At 43.0% G+C, this 24,210-nt stretch overlaps 1 protein-coding gene across 1 annotated transcript; it reads right to left on the reverse strand.

Moving 5' to 3' along the window:
* Positions 1-3,212: 3,212 nt before the first annotated feature.
* LOC309803766 (betaine--homocysteine S-methyltransferase 1) lies at positions 3,213-23,841 on the reverse strand. The gene is made up of 8 exons (XM_082620461.1): positions 23,741-23,841; positions 19,847-19,979; positions 13,080-13,198; positions 11,546-11,737; positions 11,026-11,173; positions 7,153-7,335; positions 5,474-5,702; positions 3,213-3,769 (listed from the first exon to the last, which is right to left on the reverse strand). Exons 1-8 carry the CDS (start codon positions 23,771-23,773, stop codon positions 3,586-3,588), a joined length of 1,221 nt encoding a protein of 406 aa, XP_082476587.1. The 5' UTR covers positions 23,774-23,841; the 3' UTR covers positions 3,213-3,585.
* Positions 23,842-24,210: the final 369 nt, after the last annotated feature.

Here is a 24,210-nt window from a genome sequence, read left to right on the forward strand (position 1 = left end):
TGGGATAAAACGATGGTGCGTTTGATATAGTGGCATATAAATTAACCTCTTCTGTTTGGCTGTACTCGAATGGTTTGGCATTATTTCTGTAGCTCACAGCAGCACAAATGATGGCATCTGTCTCTCTCACTTTCCGTCTCCTTAATTTTTCATCTATCCAAGGCCAACAGAGCCTCCAGCTGCTTGAAAACTGGAAGCATTTTCTGGTTCTTCCTTTCCGTCACCACACTCCCACCAATTTTGGCCGAATGGCCCTGCCCTTTCTGTCACCATCTGTGAGAAGTCTTTGTATTTGGCTGCCTTTCTGTCGTTTTCTGTTCAAACACTAAACATTCATTTGTTCCTGAAGATGTTTAGAAACACTGGGCCTGGTTATCCCCAACTCTGTGGTTTAACACACCCTCAGACTCTTCCTGAAGCACTTCCCAGGGCTCCTCCATTTTTCTCTCTTCAAATGGACTCCTTCCTCCTCGATTGTGTAAGAATCAGAATTGTCTACCTGCCACGTAACACACGGAAGGTTCCAGACTGGCTGAGTGTGATGTTACTGACTAACAGGGAGGCTGTTTGGGAAAACAGTCTGTATAATGTTCTCCGCCAGCCATTGTGCTCAGAACTGGGGAAAATGATCTCTGGGGGAAGAAAAAAAGAGGATCCGGTTGGAGAGAGATAAGGCTTTCCTTGCTGGGTGGGTTGTCCAGGATGCGATTCAAAGATCCATGTATCTTAGGGAAAAACTGATCAAAACAAATAAAGGGAGCTACAGCTGTTTCTGCCGTTTAATGTTACAGTTTGTTCTGATGAAATAGCTTGAGTTCAAAGAAAAATAGAGCTCCTCCGGCATTCCCAGCTGGTGCCTTGCTGCCCCCCTCTGGAGAAATTGGGAACTGAAGCTTTTGATCCCTTCCTGTCCAGTTCTACCTCCGTTATAGGTCTGCGTTGGCTTGGCTCCCTTACTCAAAGGCGCTTTGCTACAGTGTGAATAAGTATCAGGTCATAAACTGCAAGCAGTTTACTCAGTGAGTTTACATCGACTCTGAGGAACGCAGGGATCTCTCTTTCCTGGCAGGAGGATGAACTCCTTAGTTTTGTGAACCATCTGTCCTGGTTCCATTCTCCTTCTCCCAAGAATCCAAGCTAAAGCCATCTTTCCTGGCACCCTTGGACTAATAAGAAATCCTTCCTGACTTGACATCCTGCCTTTGAAATCTTACCTTTAAAAGGGAGAGTTTATAGACTCTGGATCTCTAAGCTCTCTGGCTCTGATTCCATAAAAATATCTTTACCAGTGAGAAATGTCTGTTTAACACAAGGAAGCCTATAGGTATTGAATGAAATTTCCCTTTTAATGAACAAGATTTCTGGAAGTAAAATGAATGCACTTGGTGGAGGGATGAATTTCAAAAAAATTTTTTCAAAATATGAAATATGCCACTAGGAGTCACTGTTGACATACAGTTTCATTCCAGTGTACCTTCAGTATGTATATTTTCCCTTGAGGGAAACATTTTTTAAATCAAAAGATATAAGAAAAATTAGGGGGTACAGTGTTTTGTATGTCAATACAAGTTCTGAAAAGAATATTAAAGGGGCATCCATCTTACACAGTAGTAGGATGAATAAAGGTATCTATTACCTATGAATGAATGAGAAAGTATTAAATATTGAACATGATTTGAGAGTGAAAAATGGTAGATAGCAATTGGTAAAAAAAAAAAAAAAAAAAAGTGACTTTCAGGGGCTTCCCTGGTGGTGCAGTGACTGAGAGTCCGCCTGCCGATGCAGGGGACGCGGGTTCATGCCCCGGTCCGGGAAGATCCCACATGCCGCTGAGCGGCTGGGCCCGTGAGCCATGGCCACTGAGCCTGCGCGTCCGGAGCCTGTGCTCCGCAACGGGAGAGGCCACAACAGTGAGAGGCCTGCGTACCGCCAAAAAAAAAAAAAGTGACTTTCACTCTTTTTTTATTTCACCTCAGCCATATGCAACCTCTGAGAGTTGTGCTGCTTTGAAAAGAAATTCTGGAAATTTCTTTTCCCTTTAAATACTGCTGCCTTCTCCTTTAAAACTCTAGCATGCTTGTGTCTTTTTAAATAGAAACTGAGTTTATACAAGACTTAACAAATTATAGAACAGAAATAAGATTCAAATACATCCAAGATAAGTCTCATTGCTCCTTTTATTTTAATAGCTGAAGAGATTAGAATTTCCAAGCAGCTATACCAATCCATGAATGTTTAGAAAGAAGCATGAACTCGTTCCTAATACACTGAGTAGCCATGTTTATTCTAATGCTCTTACATCTTCAGGCTTGAGCTTTCAGAGTAGATACTACCAGGTAAAAATATAGTTCTCAATCTAGGAACCCCAGATAGAGTTTGGAGAATCTCTTTTTCTTTATTATATATTTTTTAAAGCTACCAAAGTAACACAAGACCATTGCTCCCCAGCCTTACTGACGGGAGGTATTTAGGTGGATCCAGCCTAGAAAAAGATGGAGAGAGCCTGGGTACAATCCCTTCTCAGCCTCCCCATTGGTCTGAATGCTTCTTAGTGGTAGAAATGGGTCAGAAAAGAGAGGGAACAGCTCTAGAACTCTGAGCTTTGAATATTTACTGATCAGGTCCCATAGGACTGATTTTCTAAGAAAAAACTTAAAGGAATAGCAAAGTTCCCATAGCTGGTGTCCCATAGCAGTGTTTTTCAATCTGTGGGTCAAAACTCATTAATGGGTCATAAAATCAATTTGAGGGGTCTTAACCAGCATGGTATTTTATTAATGAAATAGGACAGAAAGGAGTGGAATAAAAAATACCAGAATGGATCACATGTTATTTCAATGGTTGTACGTGTACTTTACTGGGTCATTATATCAATATAAATTGTGTTTCTTATGAAGGGTCATCTTCAGAAGAGCTTGGAAGTCACTTTCTTATAGCACTTTGTCTGTCCCCGTCTGGTTGCTGAGCCACTTATGACAGCTCATGCCTCATCCTCCTTACTAGCCTGCAAACTTTTTTTTTTTTTTTTTTTCTTTTTTTTTGCGGTATGCGGGCCTCTCACTGTTGTGGCCTCTCCCGTTGCGGAGCACAGGCTCCGGATGCGCAGGCCCAGCGGCCATGGCTCACGGGCCCAGCCGCTCCGCGGCATGTGGGATCCTCCCAGACCGGGGCACGAACCCGTATCCCCTGCATCGGCAGGCGGACTCTCAACCACTGCGCCACCAGGGAGGCCCTGCAAACTTCTTGAAGTGGGACTAATGTCCAAATTACTTTTCCTTGGCCACAGTGATTTCCTTAATACCGTGTACACGGTGGGTGCTTAGTAAACCTGTTTAATATTCGCTTCTTATTTATTTTGCTTTCAAGTTATAAATATATACTTTTCAAAATTGTCAAGTACTATTTGTAATTGTTTTGTTCAGCTAATATCAATCTTTACATGTAGGCTGGGGTTCATACAAGCATTGCCTTTTTACCATCTTTTCCTTATTTTTGGAACTGTGGCCCAAACATAGAGGAACTGAGGCCCAAACGTAGACTTCCAAACACAGAGGAAGTCACTGAAAATGGGTTCTGCTGAGGCTATTATGCAGATCTGAACTTCTGTTTTTCAAAGAGCTCTCTCAGCTGCTGCTCCGAAGTGGCTTCTTTCTGCTGCATAAGCTCGGCTGTTCCTTTGGTCACTCCCCAGGCATCTGGCTTTGACATAGAAGGGTTGTACGGCCTGCCTGAGGCTATCCGAAGATTCTCCCAGTATTCCTTCCTGGCCCTGGGGGAACAAAACACACAGCAGGAGACTTCTCCCTGAGCTTCCGTCTCTAGGTTGCAGAGCTAAGACACCTCTGTAGAGCTGTCTTTGGGCTCTTGAGGGTGTGTCCATTGAAACACATTTGTCTTTTTTTTCAGAATCTGTAGGTCTAAAGTTACTTTGAATTTCTTCTTTTTACATACACATAGGTTCAAAAGCTAAGAGTTTAGAATAGGGACATTTTCTATCCAAATTACCCTACCTCTCCATCCTCACTTTCTGGCACTCTACTTCCTGAGCCAGCTGAGCCCACATTTGCTGTTCTCCCCAAAGCCAGTGTTGCTTCTGCACCTCTCACCCTGAGGATCCCGCCCCAGCCTCCTTTCTATTTCCCTTGTCTCCTAGTTCAGGCCTCGCCATGTTTGGTATCTTCCAGCAGAGATTTCCTCACAGGTTTCCCTCTGTCTCGAGGCTACTAAAACTTGCAAATCTAACTTTGTCTTGGACCACTTGAGACCCGCCAGGCTCCTCATTGCCCTGGGATGAGGTCATCTCAACCTCGTGAGCATGAACAGAGGCCACCTCCTGTTCCTGACCTGTGTCTTTACCAAATTCTGAATCCAATATTGTCAAACTTCTAGTTTCTCAGCGCCTTGTTCTCTTGCCACTCTCAGTGCTTCCCTCTAGGCTGTTCTCCCGTCTGGCAACCTAATTCGTCCTTCAAAGTTCAGCTCTGGTGTTAGCTCTATAAGAAATTCTTCACCAACCTTCCCACCTTTCCCCCTGTGGGCCATTAGTACAGACTCCACAGCACCTGTGCACATCTTCATCCTTAACTTACCATACCAGTTTGAACTTAGCTGTTTATTTCTCTGCCTACTAGACTGTTACCTCCTTGGGGACAGGCCTGTGCCTTGTCCAGCATGCTCCCTCAGCAACCACAATGGTGTCTGACATAGTTGTGCTCAACTAATGTTCACTAAACAGAGGGAAACTGCTCCCTCTGCTTGGGGTGCATCCTCCACCCCCTTCTTTATCCCGTGGAAGCCTACTCAGCTCTTCAAAATCCAGCCCCAAAGTCCCTTCTTCTAAATTATCTATTAGGTAGAGATAGTTATTCTCTTCTCTTCATTATTACTTTTTTATCCATGCCTCTACTCAGGCTGTTAACTACCGTATAATACATCAGCTTTCTTCTCCATTTTCCCCAGTAGACCGTGAGATTCTCTTAGCCAGGGACCACAGCCTTTCATTTCTATATTCCTAGTGCCCTGCACATAGCCTGATGTGAACTCTGTTTGTTTATTGTTCCTCTTCCCCACTGGAATGTAAACTTTGTGGGTAAAGACATTTTTTATCTCATTCACCACTGTCTTCCCAGCTCTAAGGTTCGTGCTTGGCACAGAACAGGCAATAAATATTTGCTGTACTTAAATCCTAACAACTGATTCACTGTTAGTGTCCACCACATGGATGGTGCTTTCCTAGAGTGTGAAATCACATTTCGTTGCAACTTACCCTATTTATATTCTATATTCTTAAAGCTTTCCCCAAAAATCACTCCATAAAGCTACGTTATAAACATCTCTATGAGAGAATTTAAAGAGGATAACTGATTCTTTATCATTACACAGCAAATAGGCTGCACTTTTTGTAATGACCTCATTTGGACATATTCATAATCTAAATGAGTTTGGTTTGGCAAATACAGTTTAAGGTTCTTACCTTGCTCTAATCCAGGGTTTGGTGTGCATGTCCAAACCACTTCCCCAGCTGCCATGTTTTTCTGAAGCTGGTGGCAAAAATCCCCTTTCCGGGGCCAGCTCCTCTGCAATCGCCCTGATGTGGTAGGGCTCAAATCCACAGCACCCGCCTATGTACCTGACCCCAAGGTTGTAGGCCTCTCTGGCGTATTTTTGAATATCCCATCTGGTTGCAACTCTGGGCTCCAGTCCTGTAATAAATGACACTCTGCTTAAATTTTTAAAAAATATTCAAAACAAACAGCTATAATAAATGTGTAATTTTCAATAAATGAGTTAGATAAGTTGTCAATATTTAGTTCCTAACTCTTAAAAACTATTAGCTATTTTGCATTGATGTATCCAATTTTAAATACTGTGACAGCCGGACTTCAAGATGATTCCCAATGATCTCTGCCCTCTGATGTTCTCACCCTTGTGTGGACCCTCCTGTATCATATCAGGTTGGTCTGTGAGACCAATAGAATATGGCAGAAGGGATGGTTTGTGACTTCTGAGGCTAGGTCCTAAGAGACATTATGTTTTCTGCCTTGTTCTCTCCTGGAACGTTCAGCCCAGCTGCCGTGTTGTGAGAACACTCAGATACCACAGTGGAAAGGCCCATGAGCCAAGGAGCTGAGGCCTCCAGTCAACAGACAGAAAAAAACTGACCCTGACTCCCAACAGCCAACTGAGAGAGCCTGCAAGTAGATCCCCCAGCTCTCATCAGGCCTTCAGATGACTATAACCCTCGCTAGAGTCTGGACTGCAACGTATTAAGAGACTCTGAGCTAAGCTGCTCCCAAATTCATGACCCACAGCAACCTGAGATATAATAAATAGTTGTTGTTTAAAGCCACTAAATTTTGTAATAATTTGTTCTACAGCAATAAATACCACAAATGCTTTGCCATTCTTCTTCCGTGGTTCTTCTAGACTGATTATTTTCCAGGGTCCCTCTAGAATATGGGGTAAGGACCTTAGAATGAAATAGGAGGCTGGCCAGGCTCTGGCCCTGCTCACCCGTGACTTGATTCTCCAGGTAGACTCACCCCCACTTCCCACACATGCTTTATCCCTCTTCCCAGACTGCAAGTATTCCCTCCACTTCATCTGCTTGGTCTCTTCATTCAAATCTGTTACACAGTAAGCCAATGATGGTAACTTCCCTCTGCCCCCCAAACTCAGATATTGCTAGAATGTCTGAGCAACATTCAGAATAGGAGAAAAGTATCTCGGCGATAACCTGGTCTAAACTACTTATTTTTTCTGATGAGAAAATTAAGATCTGGGAGAACTAAGAAATTTTGCTAAGGTTCTGCAACTTAGCAACAGAGCTGGAACCAGAAATGGCATCTTTGCTGATCCTACCCAGGAGGGTGTCCTTTTTGCCAACTTCAGGTATGACGAATTGGTTGTCTACCTAGGTGTTGACTCACCTGTGATTTTACATTTAAGTTCAGAGGTCTTTTTTGCTTGCCGGTCCTGTCTTTTCCTAATGTCTAATTTAAAAGTTGTTGGGTTGCAAGGAGAGAAGCTGGGGGCAAGATATGAGGAGATATGCAGCCATTACTTTACATGATAAAGCTCTATGGCTAGAGATTTCTTTAGAATTTGTCAAACATAAAGACCCTGAGATGATTTATAAAACGTCTGTCTTACCGAAGGGGAATTCTGGCAGGTCGATAAATCCCTGTTTGCCGCAGTCGGGAGTGTGGAAGGCTAAGGGCTGACTCATCAGGTGGGCTTTCAGTCCCGCGGCCTCCAAGCCTTCTTTCATGAGCTTCACTGTTTGTAAGCTAGTTGTGAAGTCAAAATGGCAGTTCACGCCCACGATGGAAGCTCCTGCAAGTGGGAAGAACATTTGAGCTTTAGGGATTCACCAGGTACCAGTAGGCCCAACTCTCCTCTCACTCGGGGAGCCTTTATTTGGAATGGTGAATTGGAAATAAGGCACTGGGTCCCTGCAAACTTATCCTACCCTTGGGCAAGAATGATTAGTAACAGGCAGCAAGCGCTTTCTGCAAACAGTGCTTTGAAGAGTCAGATATAATTGAAGTGTCGTTTATGCACACTTGGCTGTCCATCATTTTTTGAAAAATATAATCATTATTAGAGTTTTTTTTAACTACAAATTTTAGTAGTCATTTAAAAAAATCATTATTGGAGTGTTCTTTAACTTCAAATTTTAGTAGCCATTTTTTCAATCTTTGACATTATATTTGCAAAGCATGATACTTTTTCACGACTCCCAGCTGCCCCATGGCACCTATGGTTACGACTCATCTGAGGAATAAATCAGTGTTTCCTTTTATCAGGCCAATTTAATAATATTATTAAGTTTCTTGGACATAACAGCAGGGTGTAATTTAGGAAACGGTTTTTCCGAAACTTTCAAACAAGTGAAATCATATAATATGTGTCCTTTCCTGACTGGCTTATTTCACTTAGTACAATGTTTTCAAGGTTCATCCTTGTTGAAGCATGTGTCAGAATTTCATTCCTTTTTATGGTTGAATTATATTCCATTGCATGTACGTACCACATTTTGCTTGTCCATTCATTAGTTGGACACTTGGGTTGTCCTCCAAAAAGGACTTTTTTGATGAACACATGGCCTAGGATTTTGTAGCTGGGATATAGAGATGCCAAGAACAAGGAAAGGAAAGATTCACTCTGGCCGCAATGAGAGCAGCACCAACATCCAGATTCCAGGAGCAGCAGAGCTGACGCTATGCGCTGTGACCCCCAGTGTTCAGTGGCAGGCAGCTTAGCGGTCCTCACTGGCCTGGGCCTGCAGTTCACTCTTCATTTTTGTTCCAGTCTGGCCTCACTCCCCGTCATTCCTCTGAATCAGGTTTTGTTAAGGGCACCGATGACCTCAATCTTGCCAAATCTAGTAGTCGCTTCTCTCTTCTCATCTTACTCAACGTCTCGGCCGCATTCAACCTTGTGGCACTCTCTCCTTCATCAATACTCCCCTTCTCTTGGCTTCTGAGAACTTCTCCCACTCTCTGAGTGTAGCCCCTACCTCCCTGGCTGCTTTTTTTTTTGAGTGTTATGTGCTGACCCCTCCTCAAGGCTAAACCTTTGAGTCCTGCAGTGTCCCAGGATCCCACTGAGCCATCTTCTCTTCTGCATCTACACTTCCTTTTCAGCCCCAGGCTCTCAATACCATCTATATCCAGACCTCTCCCAAGCTTCTCTCTCTAACCCTGACCTTTCCACTGGGTTCCAGACTGGTATATTCAACAGCTTACTGAACAGGGTCACTTGGATCTTGACTACCTTTTTCTCTTTCTTTCTTTCCCTTTCTTTTCCTCTCTCCCTCCCTCCCTTCCTCCCTTCCTTCCTTCCTTCCTTCCTTCCTTCCTTCCTTCTTTCCGTCCTTCCTGGTGTTCTGGAGCCACAGTTTCTCTTTCCTTGCTAGATATCATTACATTAATGAAGTAATCATATTTTGGCTATTTATTGGATGTCTATTAGGTATAAAGGTCCTTGTAAGGGGTTTTAGAGAAATATAAATGAAGGACACCAAAGATTTTTTAATTTAGCACAGGGCTTCCCAAGGTTTGCTCTATGAAAACAAGGTTTTATGATCAATTAAACTGGGCAGTCGTTATTTACTGTAGTCCCTTCTTGGAGACTGCCAGTATACACGAACACGTCAAGGCCTCTGAGAAGTTCTGCAGCCAAGAGCCTGCTTAACTTGGCTTAACACAGCATTTTCTATCTGTGTGTAACTCCAGAACCCTATTAACAGTCTCACAGATTAGAAAATGTCATCTGAGGATACGCTAAATGTGCGACACAGCTGCTGAGAGGAGGAAGTGATTATTTGGGGTAGGGATGACTATGTAAGGGCACATGGAAGTTGAACTAACATTGGAAGATGGACTAGATTTGTGAGATGGATATTGACTAAGGACCTATCATGTGCTGGGTGCTGTGCTGGGCACACGGTACTCAGTGCTCAGCCAAGCAGACGTAGTCTCTGCCCTCTGGGATTTTACAATTAAGTGAGAGAGCCACACATTCAAGACATAAACTAATGAGATAACTGGGGAGTTCTGTGAAGGATATAAACAGGGTACAGTGAGGTCAAGCACTGTGGCCACTCACTCTGAACAGACTGGCAGGGGAAAGAGTAGATGCAGGCGAAGAATCCCTGCCAAGTAACAGTTGGGATGATGAGGGCCTCCTCTGATCTTTTTGAAACATATTAATTTGGTTTCTCCCCCCAGTTTTAATATGTATAATAAAAAATTAGGATTCTACAATGTCATTCCTAAACCTAAATAATTATTATTAGTGACAAGTATGAAGTGACTTTCATGAAATATTAAGAGTTGGATAAAGATGAGAAATTAGGGCTTCCCTGGTGGTACAGTGGTTGAGAGTCCGCCTGCTGATGCAGGGGACACGGGTTCGTGCCCCAGTCCGGGAAGATCCCACATGCCGCGGAGCGGCTGGGCCCGTGAGCCATGGCCGCTGAGCCTGTGCGTCCGGAGCCTGTGCTCCGCAACGGGAGAGGCCACAACAGTGAGAGGCCTGCGTACCGCCAAAGAAAAAAAAAAAAAGATAAGAAATTAAACAATTAGCCAATCAAAATCTCTGTTCCACAGAGTGAGTCAGACTCTTCCACGGACACTGTGTTATTTCTCAGGTTGAAAATGAGGCAGCTTTGAAAACAGTCTGTGAATTTTCCCTAATTGAAATGAGACCCAATATTAGGAATGGAAATTATATAAAAAGATAAATTAGGTGCTCAGTGTCTCGTATCAAAGGATTTTTAAATTTATTATACCAATTACAAAAAGTAAAGCATACCAGTAATTTATGAGAATGGAAAAACTTTGGCAAAGAGGGCAACTGACTTAAAACTTATTAATGTCTAAAGACCTCAACTTTAGATAATTTAAAATAAAACATAATTTTTCCTAATGTTCCTTTCGATTTACTAAAATTCTTCTCATTTCCAGGTGTTAAACCTTCAGCGTAGGTCTAATTGCCCATTTCAAAAGGCTGGTATGTGTGTGTACGTATTTTTTTAACATTTTTTTCTCTTTGGGACTCAATAATGATATTATAGATATTCCTAAGAAAGTAAATTAATGGTTTTCCTGTAACAAAAGTAGTATATAGTGATTCATAGATGGACCTGCATTTGTATGTCATTTAAAAGACACACTAGGGGCTTCCCTGGTGACGCAGTGGTTGAGGATCTGCCTGCCAATGCAGGGGACACGGGTTCGAGCCCTGGTCCGGGAAGATCCCACATGCCGCGGAGCAACTAGGCCCGTGGGCCGCAACTACTGAGCCTGTGCGTCTGGAGCCTGTGCTCCACAACAAGAGAGGCCGCAATAGTGAGAGACCCGCGCACTGCGATGAAGAGTGGCCCCTGCTCGCCGCAACTAGAGAAAGTCCTTGCACAGAAACGAAGACCCAACACAGCCAAAAGTAAATATAAAAATAAATAAATAAATATTTTAAAAAAGACACACTAATTGCAAACTGGTCAGAACGCATCATCACCTGCTTTAACCAGGCGCACTGCACACTCGCCAGGGGCCACGCCGTGCAAATCTCCCTCTGGGCCGATGCACATAGTTGCTGCCACTGGTTTCCCAGATGCTTTCAAGGCTTCAACTGCCCATACAGCCTCTTCAACGTGTTCAAAATACTGAAATAAGTTAAAGTCAAGATACTTTTAATCTTGTTTCTTCCCAAATAATTTGAAAACTTATCCTACTGTGTATTAACTTAATTATCCTCAGATGGGTGTTTTTCAGACTCTGAGTTGTGACCCATTAACATTTTTAAAACAGAATAGAATGGTGATTTCAGCAACTTACAGTCCACAGGTTTGAAGAACACTATGTTACATTAACTGAATCACATTTAGTTGAAGCCCTACATTGGAAAAACATTTCAAAACTAAATATTACAGCTACTTGTCATGACTGGTACCTAACTCCACATGGTCCTCATGAGAGTAAAAGGCAGAGAAAATGTCCTAAGTGTACTCGTCTCATCTTAGATCGTATATGTTTACCTCTGCGATCAAAAAGTCCACGTTCTTCTTCATGAAGACCTCTAACTGTTGCTGGAAGACTTTTTTGACTTCAGTTTCCCTCTTGCAGCTAAGGTACGAAGGTGTCTGGCTTACGCCTCCTGCCACCAAGGCGTCTCCCTCATCAGCCACTTGCCGGGCAATATCACAAGCAGCTTCATTGACTTTCTGCCCCTAAAATGGATGAATTTATGATACATCTACATTTTCATGTGAAATTGAAGCAAAATTGTTATTCAAATGTCCAAATCTCAGTTGTATGTTACAATAGTGATGTTACTCCAGAAAACGACCGTGATGGAGTAGTTCAACGCTTTATGGAGTTGAGCAATTTGCAGTAACAACACTGCCAATAACAGTGATTAAAAAAAAAAATCTAATGATAGTATTTAGGATATTACATTATATCAAAGATCTGTGAGAGGGTAAAAGTCTTTACATAAAAGGATCTGGTATCTTCCAGTGCTTAAGCTGCACTTAGAAGAATACCTAGCAAATAGTAGTGATGATGATAATGGTTTGCTTTTATGATTAATAAGAATAAAATTCAATTTAAATTACTACAGAATTCATAACTTTTTGTCATTATATATTTTCTCAACAGATACATGTATCACAAGTAAGGTCTTTTCTAATTATTTAGACAACATAAATTGATGCTTGTCCTCAAAAAACCCCAGTACTATAGATCAAACAGACTCATGTAATTTTAGACTTCCTTTTTCATTTTAGAGATGAAGAAATTGCTGATTTGATGGGATAAGTAAATGGTTTGCCCAACATCACACAGTTGATTGTAGCTGAGCCTGGAAGATTCTAGGTTCACTGACTCCTGGCACATATGACCTTTCTCCTATACTGTGTCACATTAAAAAATTGTAAAGATGTAAGAGTTTCGGACTTCCCTGGTGGTCAGTGGTTAAGAATCTGCCTGCCAATGCAGGGGACACGGGTTCGAGCCCTGGTCCGGGAAGATACCACATGCCGTGGAGCAACTAAGCCCACGACCCACGACTACTGAGCCTGCGTGTCACAACTACTGAAGTCCGCACGCCTAGAGCCCGCGCTCCTCAACAAAGAGAAGCCACCGCAATGAGAAGCCCGCGCACTGCAACAAAGAGTAGCCCAGGCTCGCCGCCACTAGAGAAAGCCCGCGGACAGCAACGAAAACCCAACACGGCCAAAAATTAAATAAATAAATAAATAAATAAATAAAATTTATTTTTTAAAAAGATGTAAGAGTTTGTAAGGATACTCATTCAGCAACTTAATCAAGAGACTGAGAGAATCATTAATAGTTAAATACTTCTTTGATCTGCTTCATTAAATGCCTTTCTGTTAATTTGAGGGATGCTAGCTAAAACCTAAGAATATTATTTATACATATCTTGTTTCTGTATTGTTTAAAACAAAACAGAACTCTAAAGAGGCTCAACACTTTTCTCTATGAGAGCTTTGGTAATGACACGCGTGTCTACTGTGTCCTTCTAAGAGTGCCACGTATGGTGTTACTCACGGATATTTTCTCTGCAACATAGTTTCCCCTGTTCTCCAGCTTGTCTTCACTGGCGTAGAAGGTGAAGGTCTGCATGACATTTGATCCAGCTCTGAGGAATTCTCGATGAAGTTGGCGAACTGGGAGATTGAATGAGGGAAATGTATTCATTGTTAACAGTTTATTAGTCTGTGATGCTTTCAAAAGGCTCTCAGATAAACAACTATGAAAATATCTATTTAAATTCCTGGTTGCCTGGCATTTGCTCATCCTGGGGGCAAAAGAGAGGTGGATCTGGAGTCTCTTGCCAGGAGGAAGAGATTATCTCTGCCATGGATGTGGGGTGAAGGGAAGAGGGAGGTCCCACAGAGGAGGAATCATCTCAGTGCTTTTGCCAGGCAGAGAAGATGGGGAAGGGCATTCCCTATAGAGGGGACAGCCCAAGCAAAGACAAGGAGGCAAGAAAAGTCTTGGCATTTGGGGGAGTGACAAGCAGTCTGAGTGGCCGGAGTTGAGGATATGCTGGAGAAGTGGTGGGAGATGCACTTGGAAAGGTGGGCTGTCAGAGTGTAAAACAGCTTAGCACATCATCCCAAGGAGTCTAGGCGCCAGACCACAGGTATCAGTGTCTTTGTTTTTTTAATTTATTTTATTTATGTATTTTTGGCTGCATTGGGTCTTTGTTGCGGCACGCGCGGGCTTTCTCTAGTTGCGGCAATCAGGCAGCTCTTCGCCGTGGTGCACAGGCTTCTCACTGCAGTGGCTTCTCTTGTTGCAGAGCACGGGCTCTAGGCGCGCAGGCTTCAGTAGTTGTGGCATGTGGGCTCAGTAGTTATGGCTCACAGGCTCTAGAGCACAGGCTCAGTAGTTGTGGTGCACGGGCTTAGTTGCTCCACGGCACGTGGGATCCTCCCGGATCAGGGATCAAACCCGTGTCCCCTGCATTGGCAGGTGGATTCTCAACCACTGCGTCACCAGGGAAGCCCAACTCAGTGTTTTTGAAAGATAATTCTGGTAGTAGAGTGGAATAAGTGTTGGAGAAATGTTCGCAATCTAGGTTCATGGGTGAATACCACGTGGCGAAGCTTTCATTGGCTGGAGGAAATATGGTGGGAGGTTTCTTTTTTTTTTCCCATATAATCAAATGTATACAATTTAAAGAGTTATCCTTTGCTCTAAAATAGTGGTCCTAAACCTTGGTTGCCCATTAGGTATCCTGCAAGCTTTTCAAAAATTATAAATGTTAGTGTCAAATCCACATATATTCTAATTTAATTGGTTTGGGGTAAGGCACAAGCAATTTTTTAAAAAGTTTTCTGATTCTTATTTTCAGTTTTGTTGAGAATTACCATTCTAAGAGAGCAGGAGAATGTTTCTTTTATAAAATGATATTGAGACTTGGATGGTGTTTCGTTTTTGTCAGGAGAAATGACTGGACAGAGTAAGAAATCAACAGTCGTATATCGAACCCTAAAATTTATTTTGAAATTTCAGAGACCTATAAAATCTGCAGGTCTGGGAACAACTACATTAGACACTAGGAAATTATTAGGACACTGGTGTTCTTAGCCCTTCAGAGGCTAAGACTGGAGATTAGTCTGGCATCTTTGCAACCCAGATGCCTAGTAGAGTGCCAAGAACATAAGAAGCTCAGTTTTTGTTTATAAATGGACAAAAAGGTGAGGCCAAAAAAGCTTTTGAATTTCAGAGAATGGATTTCTAAGCTTGAAGCCAAATCTCTGCTTTTAAAATCATGGAACCTTTCGTTCTCAGTGGGAACTTAAAAGCATGCCTAAATTAGGGGGTTTCGAAGTTGTTTTAATTAGCAGCAGAATCAACTGAAAAACCTTATATACAGTCAATCAGATAAACACAGAGTGCCGAGGTTGGAGCAAGGGAGAAGGGACTACAGACTTGGTATCTGGGACAGAATGGTTTATGAATAAGAAGTCCACCCAGCTGGCCCTTTGATGGATTTCCAGAGACTGTAAAAAAAAAGCAAAAACCTTGGCATGGTGTGCAAATTGTTTACATGTATGTACATTGTATAGTGCTCAGAGGGTCTATAATCTTTTATCAGATTTTTTCAGAGGGCAGTGAATCAGAAAGGTGAAGACAACTTTTCACTCTTAATAGATTTGATTATTCCATCATGCTTCTTAAAAATGCCATGCTTCTCAAAGTGTGACCCTACTAGACTCGCTTGGGGACAATTAAAAATTCAGATTCCTCAAACCCCTCCAGACCCAGAGAAACTGAATTCATCTCCAGATTCAAAGCTGATTCCACTGAGTGCAAGAACCACAACTTTTGGCATAAATTTTAGTAGGAGAGTTAGTCTGGTAATTTCTGAATATCCTTTCAATTTCTATTTTCTGTTTCCTCTCATCATAAAACTATGAGTCTTCATCCTCTAACCAACAACAGGGTATGACTAGTTCCCATGACAATGATACAACTTATGCTAATTAATTATATTCATTTTATGGCTTTACACTCTGCATTATACTAGTTTTATTTTAGCATCATAGAAACTAAATATTACCAACTTATGTGTGTGTGTGTGTATATATGTATAAAACATATGACCCAGACATATATGTACAGAATATAGATACTACCTTGTACACTTACTTGAGAAATGCAAGTCTTTGAAATTCCACAGCAAACTCTAAAAGGTCAAAAAAAATTTGCAGTATTTCTTCAGTGGGATAATAAATTTGCAGTAAAATCATTTGGCAGCAAAATGTCACCTGAACTAATGTGAGGATATTTATAATTGTATCCTATTTAGTGTGGGTAGTCATATATTTTGATGCAAAAAGAGTATTAATGTGTTTGTGGGGCGTAGGGGAGCACTTCAGACCCTAATAAGAGAGTTATGCAATATGTAGCATATGTAATATATTAACTTTCTAAAATTCCCACAAATTCTGGATTCTAAGACGCATTTGGCCCCAAAAGGGCTTGGATAAGGAATTGCAAACTTGTAGCATAACCTTCCCTTTCTTACTGCCTCCAGCACTAAAAAGTCAAGTCCAGGCACCAGTCCTACAAAAGTGTTTTGGGTGCCATCCAGTCTACAGGGAAACTTTTCAGGGTCTATATGAATTCTAGTTATTACCCAGTCAAAATTAGAAAAGCACCTGCAAAAACAAATTCATTTGCATAAAGTAGCATGACAATGACCACCGCTCTCATTTAGAGCATGAATATTTTAAACACATTTCACTGCCCCCCACCCCAGAAAAGGTTATAAATACATCCAAGGTCGTATGAAATGGTTCTTTGAAGATAAGTTATGAGCAGATTTGTCTTTTCTGATGCATCCTGTAGTCCACTGTGGTTGACAGAGTTTGAACTAGGCACTGGCAGAGTTGAATATAGGGGATATCAGTCTGTAGCAGAAAGGATTAAATCTAATGACTCAGTATCATGGAGTTTTCATTAATTCTTGAAAAGCAAGGAGCTCCCAGAAGAAAAAGTAGAGCAAGTGCTCAATACATTTAAATAAGCTCAAATTATTCAAGACACAAATGGCCAAGAGATCAAATGTACTGTTTCTGCATTAATAAAACCAAAGAAAATTGGTATCAGAGCAGTTTCTCTTGAGCTCCTCTAATGTGTGACTTTAAAAAAGTAAACGTGACTAACAAAATTGAAATTTGCAGTTTAAACAACAGTCTTATTTTGTTTCCATGGCAGAGTTTGGGCAAAGGTAGTTTATCGTTAATGTCAGTTTGGCCCAAGAAATATTTCATTCTGAGTTTAACCCAGCAAGCAGACCTTAAGAAACAAACCATAGATATATTAGAAATCCTCACTCTCAGGTCTTAATTATGCCATTGTGTTCGTTACATCCCTTCAACACAATGCTTCTGAAAGTGGGGTTTACCTTGCCATCATTTGGAGACAAGTATTATAAATATGCAGGTTCCTGGACCCATCACAAACCTAATGAAACCAAATCTATAAGTGGGGCCTGGGAATTTATTTTTTTTTTATTTTTATTTATTTATTTTTTTTTTCTTTTTGCTGTATGCGGGCCTCTCACTGTTGTGGCCTCTCCCGTTGCGGAGCACAGGCTCCGGATGCGCAGGCCCAGCGGCCATGGCTCACGGGCCCAGCCGCTCCGCGGCATATGGGATCCTCCCAGACCGGGGCACGAACCCGTATCCCCTGCATCGGCAGGCGGACTCTCAACCACTGCGCCACCAGGGAGGCCCCGGAATTTATTATTTTTAACAAACTCCGCTGGTGAAACTAAAATTTGAGAACTCTTGTTGGTTTAGCTTCCAAAGCTTACTAATTGCATTTTTTTTAAGGGTAGAACACAGTATTATTTCTACGTTTATTTAGAAATATAAAAGTTGCGTACATTTGCTAGGTTTCATAGTGTGACTATGGCTCTTTTACTTTGGATACTTTTTAGGGACAGTGTGATTTGAACACATTTCTGTACTTCTCTAGCAGTAATAGATTAATACAACCAAGAACATTACCAAGAGAGGAAGCAACTCACTCAAGTTAATAACAATAGCGAATAGTTGTAGTATTTAACATGAGCCAGGCACTCTTTTGAACACTGCACATATAATTTACTTAATCCTCATAACAACTTTATGAGGTAGATGTCAATATTATCTCGGTGTTCTTAGCTAAGTAATTTCCCCAAGGCCACACAGCCTAGTGGCTGTGTCAGGATCGGATCCAGTTTGTCTGGATCCAGAGTCTGTACTGGATCTCAAAGCTGTACTGTCTCTCAGTTTATGTTCTTGGTTAATTTCCATCCTTCATCACTGAGTTTATTGGAATATGCTCTTCTTTAACATAAAAAACATCTGTTTATTATCTTATACAATATTCACAAGAACTCTGGTTTCCTCTGAAAGATTTAAATTATTTCAAAGTGTTGGTTACTGATGGCTCCTGGCTGAGACCCTTCCTAGGAAGTGCCCTAGGCCAAAGGGCACTCCTTTGCCAAGGATTAAGCCCTCTCCTGGAGGAGGGGAGGGCTGACAGCTTGTGTGCAGGGCTTGGTCTGTTAGTAGGGGGAAAACACAAAGACCTAGCCACCTTGCCTCAATTTGGGACAACTCTGAGGGGCCTGTGCAATTCCAGAGCTCCCTGAGAGATTGGCTGGGGTCTCTGTTACAACTCTTCACAGCTTAGTTCCAGTTCCTCCCTTTCCCCAGTCCTGCTTCCCTCACTCCCTTAGTTCACTCCGAAGAGTAGAACTCTTGAGCACAACTCTCTACTTCATAATGTGTTTTCTGAGTGGTCTGACCTGCAAGAGTTGAAGCCAGAACTAGTCATGGGAAAGAACTCTGAAGGCATCATTTGAGAGTCAGATCTCCTTCTGACTAGCTAGTAATGAGCACCCACACATCACATGTGATGGAGCTCCCAGCATGCTCTAGGGATACAACTATTAAAACTTCAACCTGTAGTGAATTAGGATGAGATACCCTTGGAGGGGAATGCACTAGCTGGTACACTATCTCAGATGTTTGAGAGGTTCAGGGGAAGTAGTAACTATAGGGACTCCAGAACTAGATGGCTATTGTTGGGTACCACCAAAGTACTGGAGAAAGACAATGAAAGGCTACAGGTGAGTCATCACCGATTTCAGGCAATGTGTGAAAGTCTGAGGATCTTCTGGGTGGTATGTAAAGAGACTCAGTTCCTGTTGCTAGAGAACAGAAAAACTGAGGCTCTGGCCCAGGACTAAATTACATAGGGAGCAGAGTTCTCAACTGGGAAAGCATTTTATTGCCAAAAGTTAGGGTCTGGTTAGGAAGAAATGGGACCCTCAGATCTGGAATAAAGACATGTGGGTGGATTAACCCATCAGCCTTGAAAACCTACATCCCTCAGAAGTCCATGGGCCTGCAAAAGTGGCCCATTCCTCCCTCTTAAAGATTAAATCTTCGCTATTACATAAGGATCGTACAGAGGCCTTAAGAGACAGCATTTATCCCCTTCAGATTGCACCCTACCTCCCCTCCTATCCATAAAAGATTTGTGGTAAAAAAAAGTAAAGTGAGAATAAGGTTTGTGGGTGCAGGTGCAGGTTAGGTAGGTAGTTGAACAGGGTGGCGCTAGTATACAATGAATTTGACTAGTTGGCAGATACATAATGGAAGAGGGCTTATCTGCAAGATGGTGATTGATGCTGTATCATGCAACTTACAGTGGGTTAAGGAGGGAAGGTGGACTTGTGGGGGAGAATGGCTAAAACACACTAAAATGGTAGAGCCAGTCATGATGAGATTGAAGAATAGGAGTACTAGAGAAAGTGAGCAGAAAAGATAGGAGGGGGTGGTCAGAGAATGTGGTATTTGTCCTTGAGATTTCAGAGGTGGACAGCTATTGGCGATGGTGAGGTCTAGGAGAGGGTTGCTAAGGTGGGAATGGAGGAAAAGTTTGCTGGAGATGAGGAGGAGGTCAAGGCATTAACAGGAAGAGTGCTGGATGGATCACATGTATGGATGTTGAAGTCAACTAGAGTGTTGAAGAAGGGAGGGGCAGAGAAAGGCAGTGAGCCAGGTTCTAGACTCATCTAGAGTGAGGATCAGCGAACAAGAAGTAGATATAGATGACAGCAACAGGCCATTGGTACTTACCCAACAGGCAAACCTGTACTTATGTACCTAGCACAGTGCCCAGCAGGCAATAATAAATATTTGGATACCATGGCATGAATGTATCTGTTTGATGGCCTGCTTCTAGACTTGGGTCAACATAGTGGTCTTTTATGAGAGCTTAGAATATAGCTGTGCACCAACCTGCTTCTGGGTGTTCCACAGCAGCTTCTGGGGTCCAGGGCCCTGCCTTCACATAGCCCCTCTTCTCCAGTGCAAAGACAAAACCTCCATCTCCAATCATGACCTCTCCAGAGTTTAACCGTTCTAGGATGCCCTAAAATTACAGAAGAGGAGGAAGAAAAGTTGTTACTTGAATTTTTAAGACAATTTTCTACCTTTAGAACTTTTGCTATCATATTCTTGAGAAGTATGATTTCTTTAGAATTCTCGGAAAATATCTATTTTATACAGAAATTTGTGACTACAATGAGAATCACCAGAATGCTAATATATTGAAAGTTTGTGTGTCCATGTGTATGTGACAGGGATGGGGTCTTTCCAAACACATTAAAGAGTATTTGAAGAATATTGTGGGAGGACGTCATGTTTGAATAAATATCTTCAGGGGGATTAAATGAAAAGGTTTTGTTGTAAAGCCTCAAATAAATACCTAAGCACACCTTCTTAAAATGGTGATTGTTAGTCTTTCTTCTTATTCTATCAATAAACTAAAGAGAGGATTATATTTTATAAAGAAGTTGAAGTGGCATACAATGCTATTAAGGCATTTTGAGACTGAAAATTCAAAAGTTGTTTGGTGAAGACAGAAGGAAGGAGATACTACCACAAAGATGGCCAAATCAATTAAAGACTTCTGTCTCTGGCATTAAAATTCAGTTTCCATAATAGTGGCTGCATTATGCTGTCCAGGAAGTTATGAGTATGCACAGCCCGCTCTCTACAAGTGAGAGAACAGGAAAGACACAGGTAAATAAAATATTTGTAAACTAATTTCTAACCCAACCTCCATACCTATTCCATTTACAGTACTATGCAATAATTACCCTGGTGTTAATAGAGAAATTTTGAACTTAATATTTTTAAAGGGCTTTGTGACTTAGAAAGTAATTTTCTAGTGTAACTTTTTTTTTTAATTTCAAAAACTCATAGCCTTTAAAAATAAAAGGTACCCTAATTCAAGTTAGGTCACTCTGATTTTACAAATGAAGAATTAAGGTCCAGAGTCTCTGAGTAATTTATACACGGTCTTCCAGGTGCACCCTACCTCCCCTCCTATCCATAAAAGATTTGTGGTAAAAAAAGTAAAGTGAGAATAAGGTTTGTGGGTGCAGGTGCAGGTTAGGTAGGTAGTTGAACAGGGTGGCGCTAGTATACAATGAATTTGACTAGTTGGCAGATACATAATGGAAGAGGGCTTATCTGCAAGATGGTGATTGATGCTGTATCATGCAACTTACAGTGGGTTAAGGAGGGAAGGTGGACTTGTGGGGGAGAATGGCTAAAACACACTAAAATGGTAGAGCCAGTCATGATGAGATTGAAGAATAGGAGTACTAGAGAAAGTGCTAGTACTAGTGCTTCCCTGGTGGCACAGTGGTTGAGAGTCCGCCTGCCGATGCAGGGGACACGGGTTCGTGCCCCGGTCCGGGAAGATCCCACATGCCGCGGAGCGACTAGGCCCGTGAGCCATGGCCGCTGACTAAGCGTCCGGAGCCTGTGCTCCGCAATGGGAGAGGCCACAAAAGTGAGAGGCCCGCATACCGCAAAAAAAAAAAAAACCATGAACAACAGTCAAATAAATGAGATATGACTGGCTACTAATTTTCATTTGGGTGAAATAATTCATGATATTTTGTTCAGTCACCTAGCAACTCTCATTGGACTCTTGTGTGTGTTTTCAAACTTTAATAGCACAACACTTAAATGCACAGCATAGCTAAGAATCTGATATTTGGTGGCAGTGGCTAGTGGTGATTCAGTTACCATGCTGTACATTAGTTTATTGAACAATTACATCAGGAAGAACACTCTCTTAGATTCTACTGCATTTTTTTTTTTTTTCTTTTTGCGGTATGCGGGCCTCTCACTGTTGTGGCCTCTCCCGTTGCGGAGCACAGGCTCCGGATGCGCAGGCCCAGCGGCCATGGCTCACGGGCCCAGCCGCTCCGCGGCATATGGGATCCTCCCAGACCGGGGCACGAACCCGTATCCCCTGCATCGGCAGGCGGACTCTCAACCACTGCGCCACCAGGGAGGCCCTACTGCATTTTTAAATTACCTGAACTTCAGACTTTCTTGTTCCTAAGCTAAGTGGCTTTTTTTTTTAATGGAATGTGCTATGAGAAAATGCTCAAGATATTGTTTGTGAAAAAGTGTTGCAAAGCAGTATGTGTAATATCAGACTTTTTGTTTAAAAAGTACATATTTGCCTAGACAATAAACTAGCAGAATATACATCAAAATGTAGTAGACACTGTTCTTAGTGTTTTTCCTAGTTGTTTACAATGAACATGTGTTAGTTTTGTAACATGTTTTAATTTTAATCAGAAGTATAGAAGTATTATTGTCCATATTTTAACAGTGACATAGGCATGGAAACAAGGTTACCAAAGAAACTTTTTTTTTTCTTCCCATCTTATGTCCATCTGTTGCTAAAATAATCCTTTAAAATGTTTCATTTTGTGAGTTTGAGTCTGGGGGAGTGGATTAGGATTTATGGCAACGTAAATCGGGCCAAACCAAAAAAAAAATTTTAATCTCTATGGGAATCATCCTTTCCAGCCTACATCAGCTATTCCTTTAGTAGATATATGGATTGGCAAAATTCTCCACCTAACTGAACAGGTGACAGCCTATAATCGATTGCCATCTCAGCATCTTAAATCCTGGGACTGCATGGCATTTAAAAAATTTAATTGAATTAATGTTTTTCCTTGTGTGGAGGTCTTTTTAATTTGAGGCGGGGTCATCCCTTTAGAAACTAGGTACAGCCCATTTCTAAAGGGATGGCTGGCAATGAATTTGGGAGGTGGACCTGCCCCCCACAGTCCTTACAGCTGCAGGAGTACAGTTGGCCTGGCCCTGTCTCCTTCGCTGCCATTCCCTGGGCCTCTGTCTGCCAGGCATGGAGTTGGGTGCTTTGACACCCAAGGGGCAAGCATATTCCCTACTCCCTCCGTCCTTCTCTTCCCACTCCTAACCATAGTCCTACTCTCAGTGCATCCATCCATCCATCCATCCATCCATCTATCCATCTCTGCCCCCCGTACCGCCCCCCCCCCGCCCCAGTAACTAGACGAAGGCCCACATTCTGGACTGAAACACTCGTCCCCAGGGAAGGGCGGGCTTGTTACTGGGTTTTTATTTTTTAAACTTATTAACAGTCCTTCCTCAATATCTTACGGCCATTGTGCTTAATTTTTCTGAAACTGTCTTTTCCAGGCCCGCACGGTGCCCTGTTCTGTGATCGCTGAAACCAAACTGCGGGATGAAAACTTACATCATCCAAACAACGCCAGAGCCTTAGGGCTGCGGCGGGAACCCTGCAAGGTAGGGGCGCTGAGACCCTAGGCGCCTGTGAGGGCGCGGGCGGGAAACGGTGGGAGCCCGGGCGCGCGCCTCCCTGCCCTGCATGCGCGGGGCGTCAAGGGGCGAGCGCGGTGGCACGGGCACAGACCCCAGAGGAGCCCGGGGGACGCAGCAGGGCGACCCCGAGCCCCACCGCCGTGGCAGAGGGAAGTCGCACCTGTGGGTCTAGGAGCCGCATCTTGGGGGAGTGCTCTGGTCTTGGGGTGCGGGACTCAGAAGACATTGGGAGTCTCAGCGCTTTGGGGGCGCTCTGGAGTTGGGGGTCACGTAGTTCTAGAGGGCGCTCTGGTCAGGGGGGCAGGAGTGGGGACTCAGGCGCCTTGGGGTCCTGCAGCAGAAGCCCTGGGGGGCCTTCTGGTCACAGTCAGGCTCTAAGGGCTCCTCTGCGCTCCCCGCGGCTGAGATGCGATGCGGGGCTGGTTTGTGGATCGAAACTCAGAGCTTTGGCCGGGATGGACAGCGCCCTTGGGTCCCCTGCAGACTCACCTTTTTGGCGTTTTTGCCCCCAACTGGTGTCATCTTCGTGGTGTTCCGGACGGACGGTACTTAACACGGATAAGGACCGGCGAGGCGAGCGTTTCCCCCTGCGAAGCCCGGAGCTGCACGGCGGCAGCAGCCGGGCTCTTTATACCCGCTGCTCCCGCGGGGTGGGTTTCCCCACCCCCGGTGCGATCCAACGCGGGCCTCGGGCGGGGAACACGCCCACCAGCCCTTGGTCCCGGCCTGTCGCTGCTTGGGAACCTGCGTGCGGAGGAGGTGATTGAGATTGTTCTGCCCAAATGGGTGAAACCATCCAGAAGTAAAATAATAATAATAATAATAATAATAATAATGCTGCCACTCGCTCAGTTTTCAGACCTACCTGTGCCCGGCCCTTCTTTTCCCCTCGCGGGTCCCCGACCCTGATTTCTCCCTTGCCTGGGATCGTGTATCATTACTTCCTTAAGTCGCTAGGC

The sequence above is a fragment of the Mesoplodon mirus genome (assembly GCF_964341445.2).
Source record: "Mesoplodon mirus genome assembly, chromosome: 5".
NCBI lineage: Eukaryota > Metazoa > Chordata > Mammalia > Artiodactyla > Ziphiidae > Mesoplodon > Mesoplodon mirus.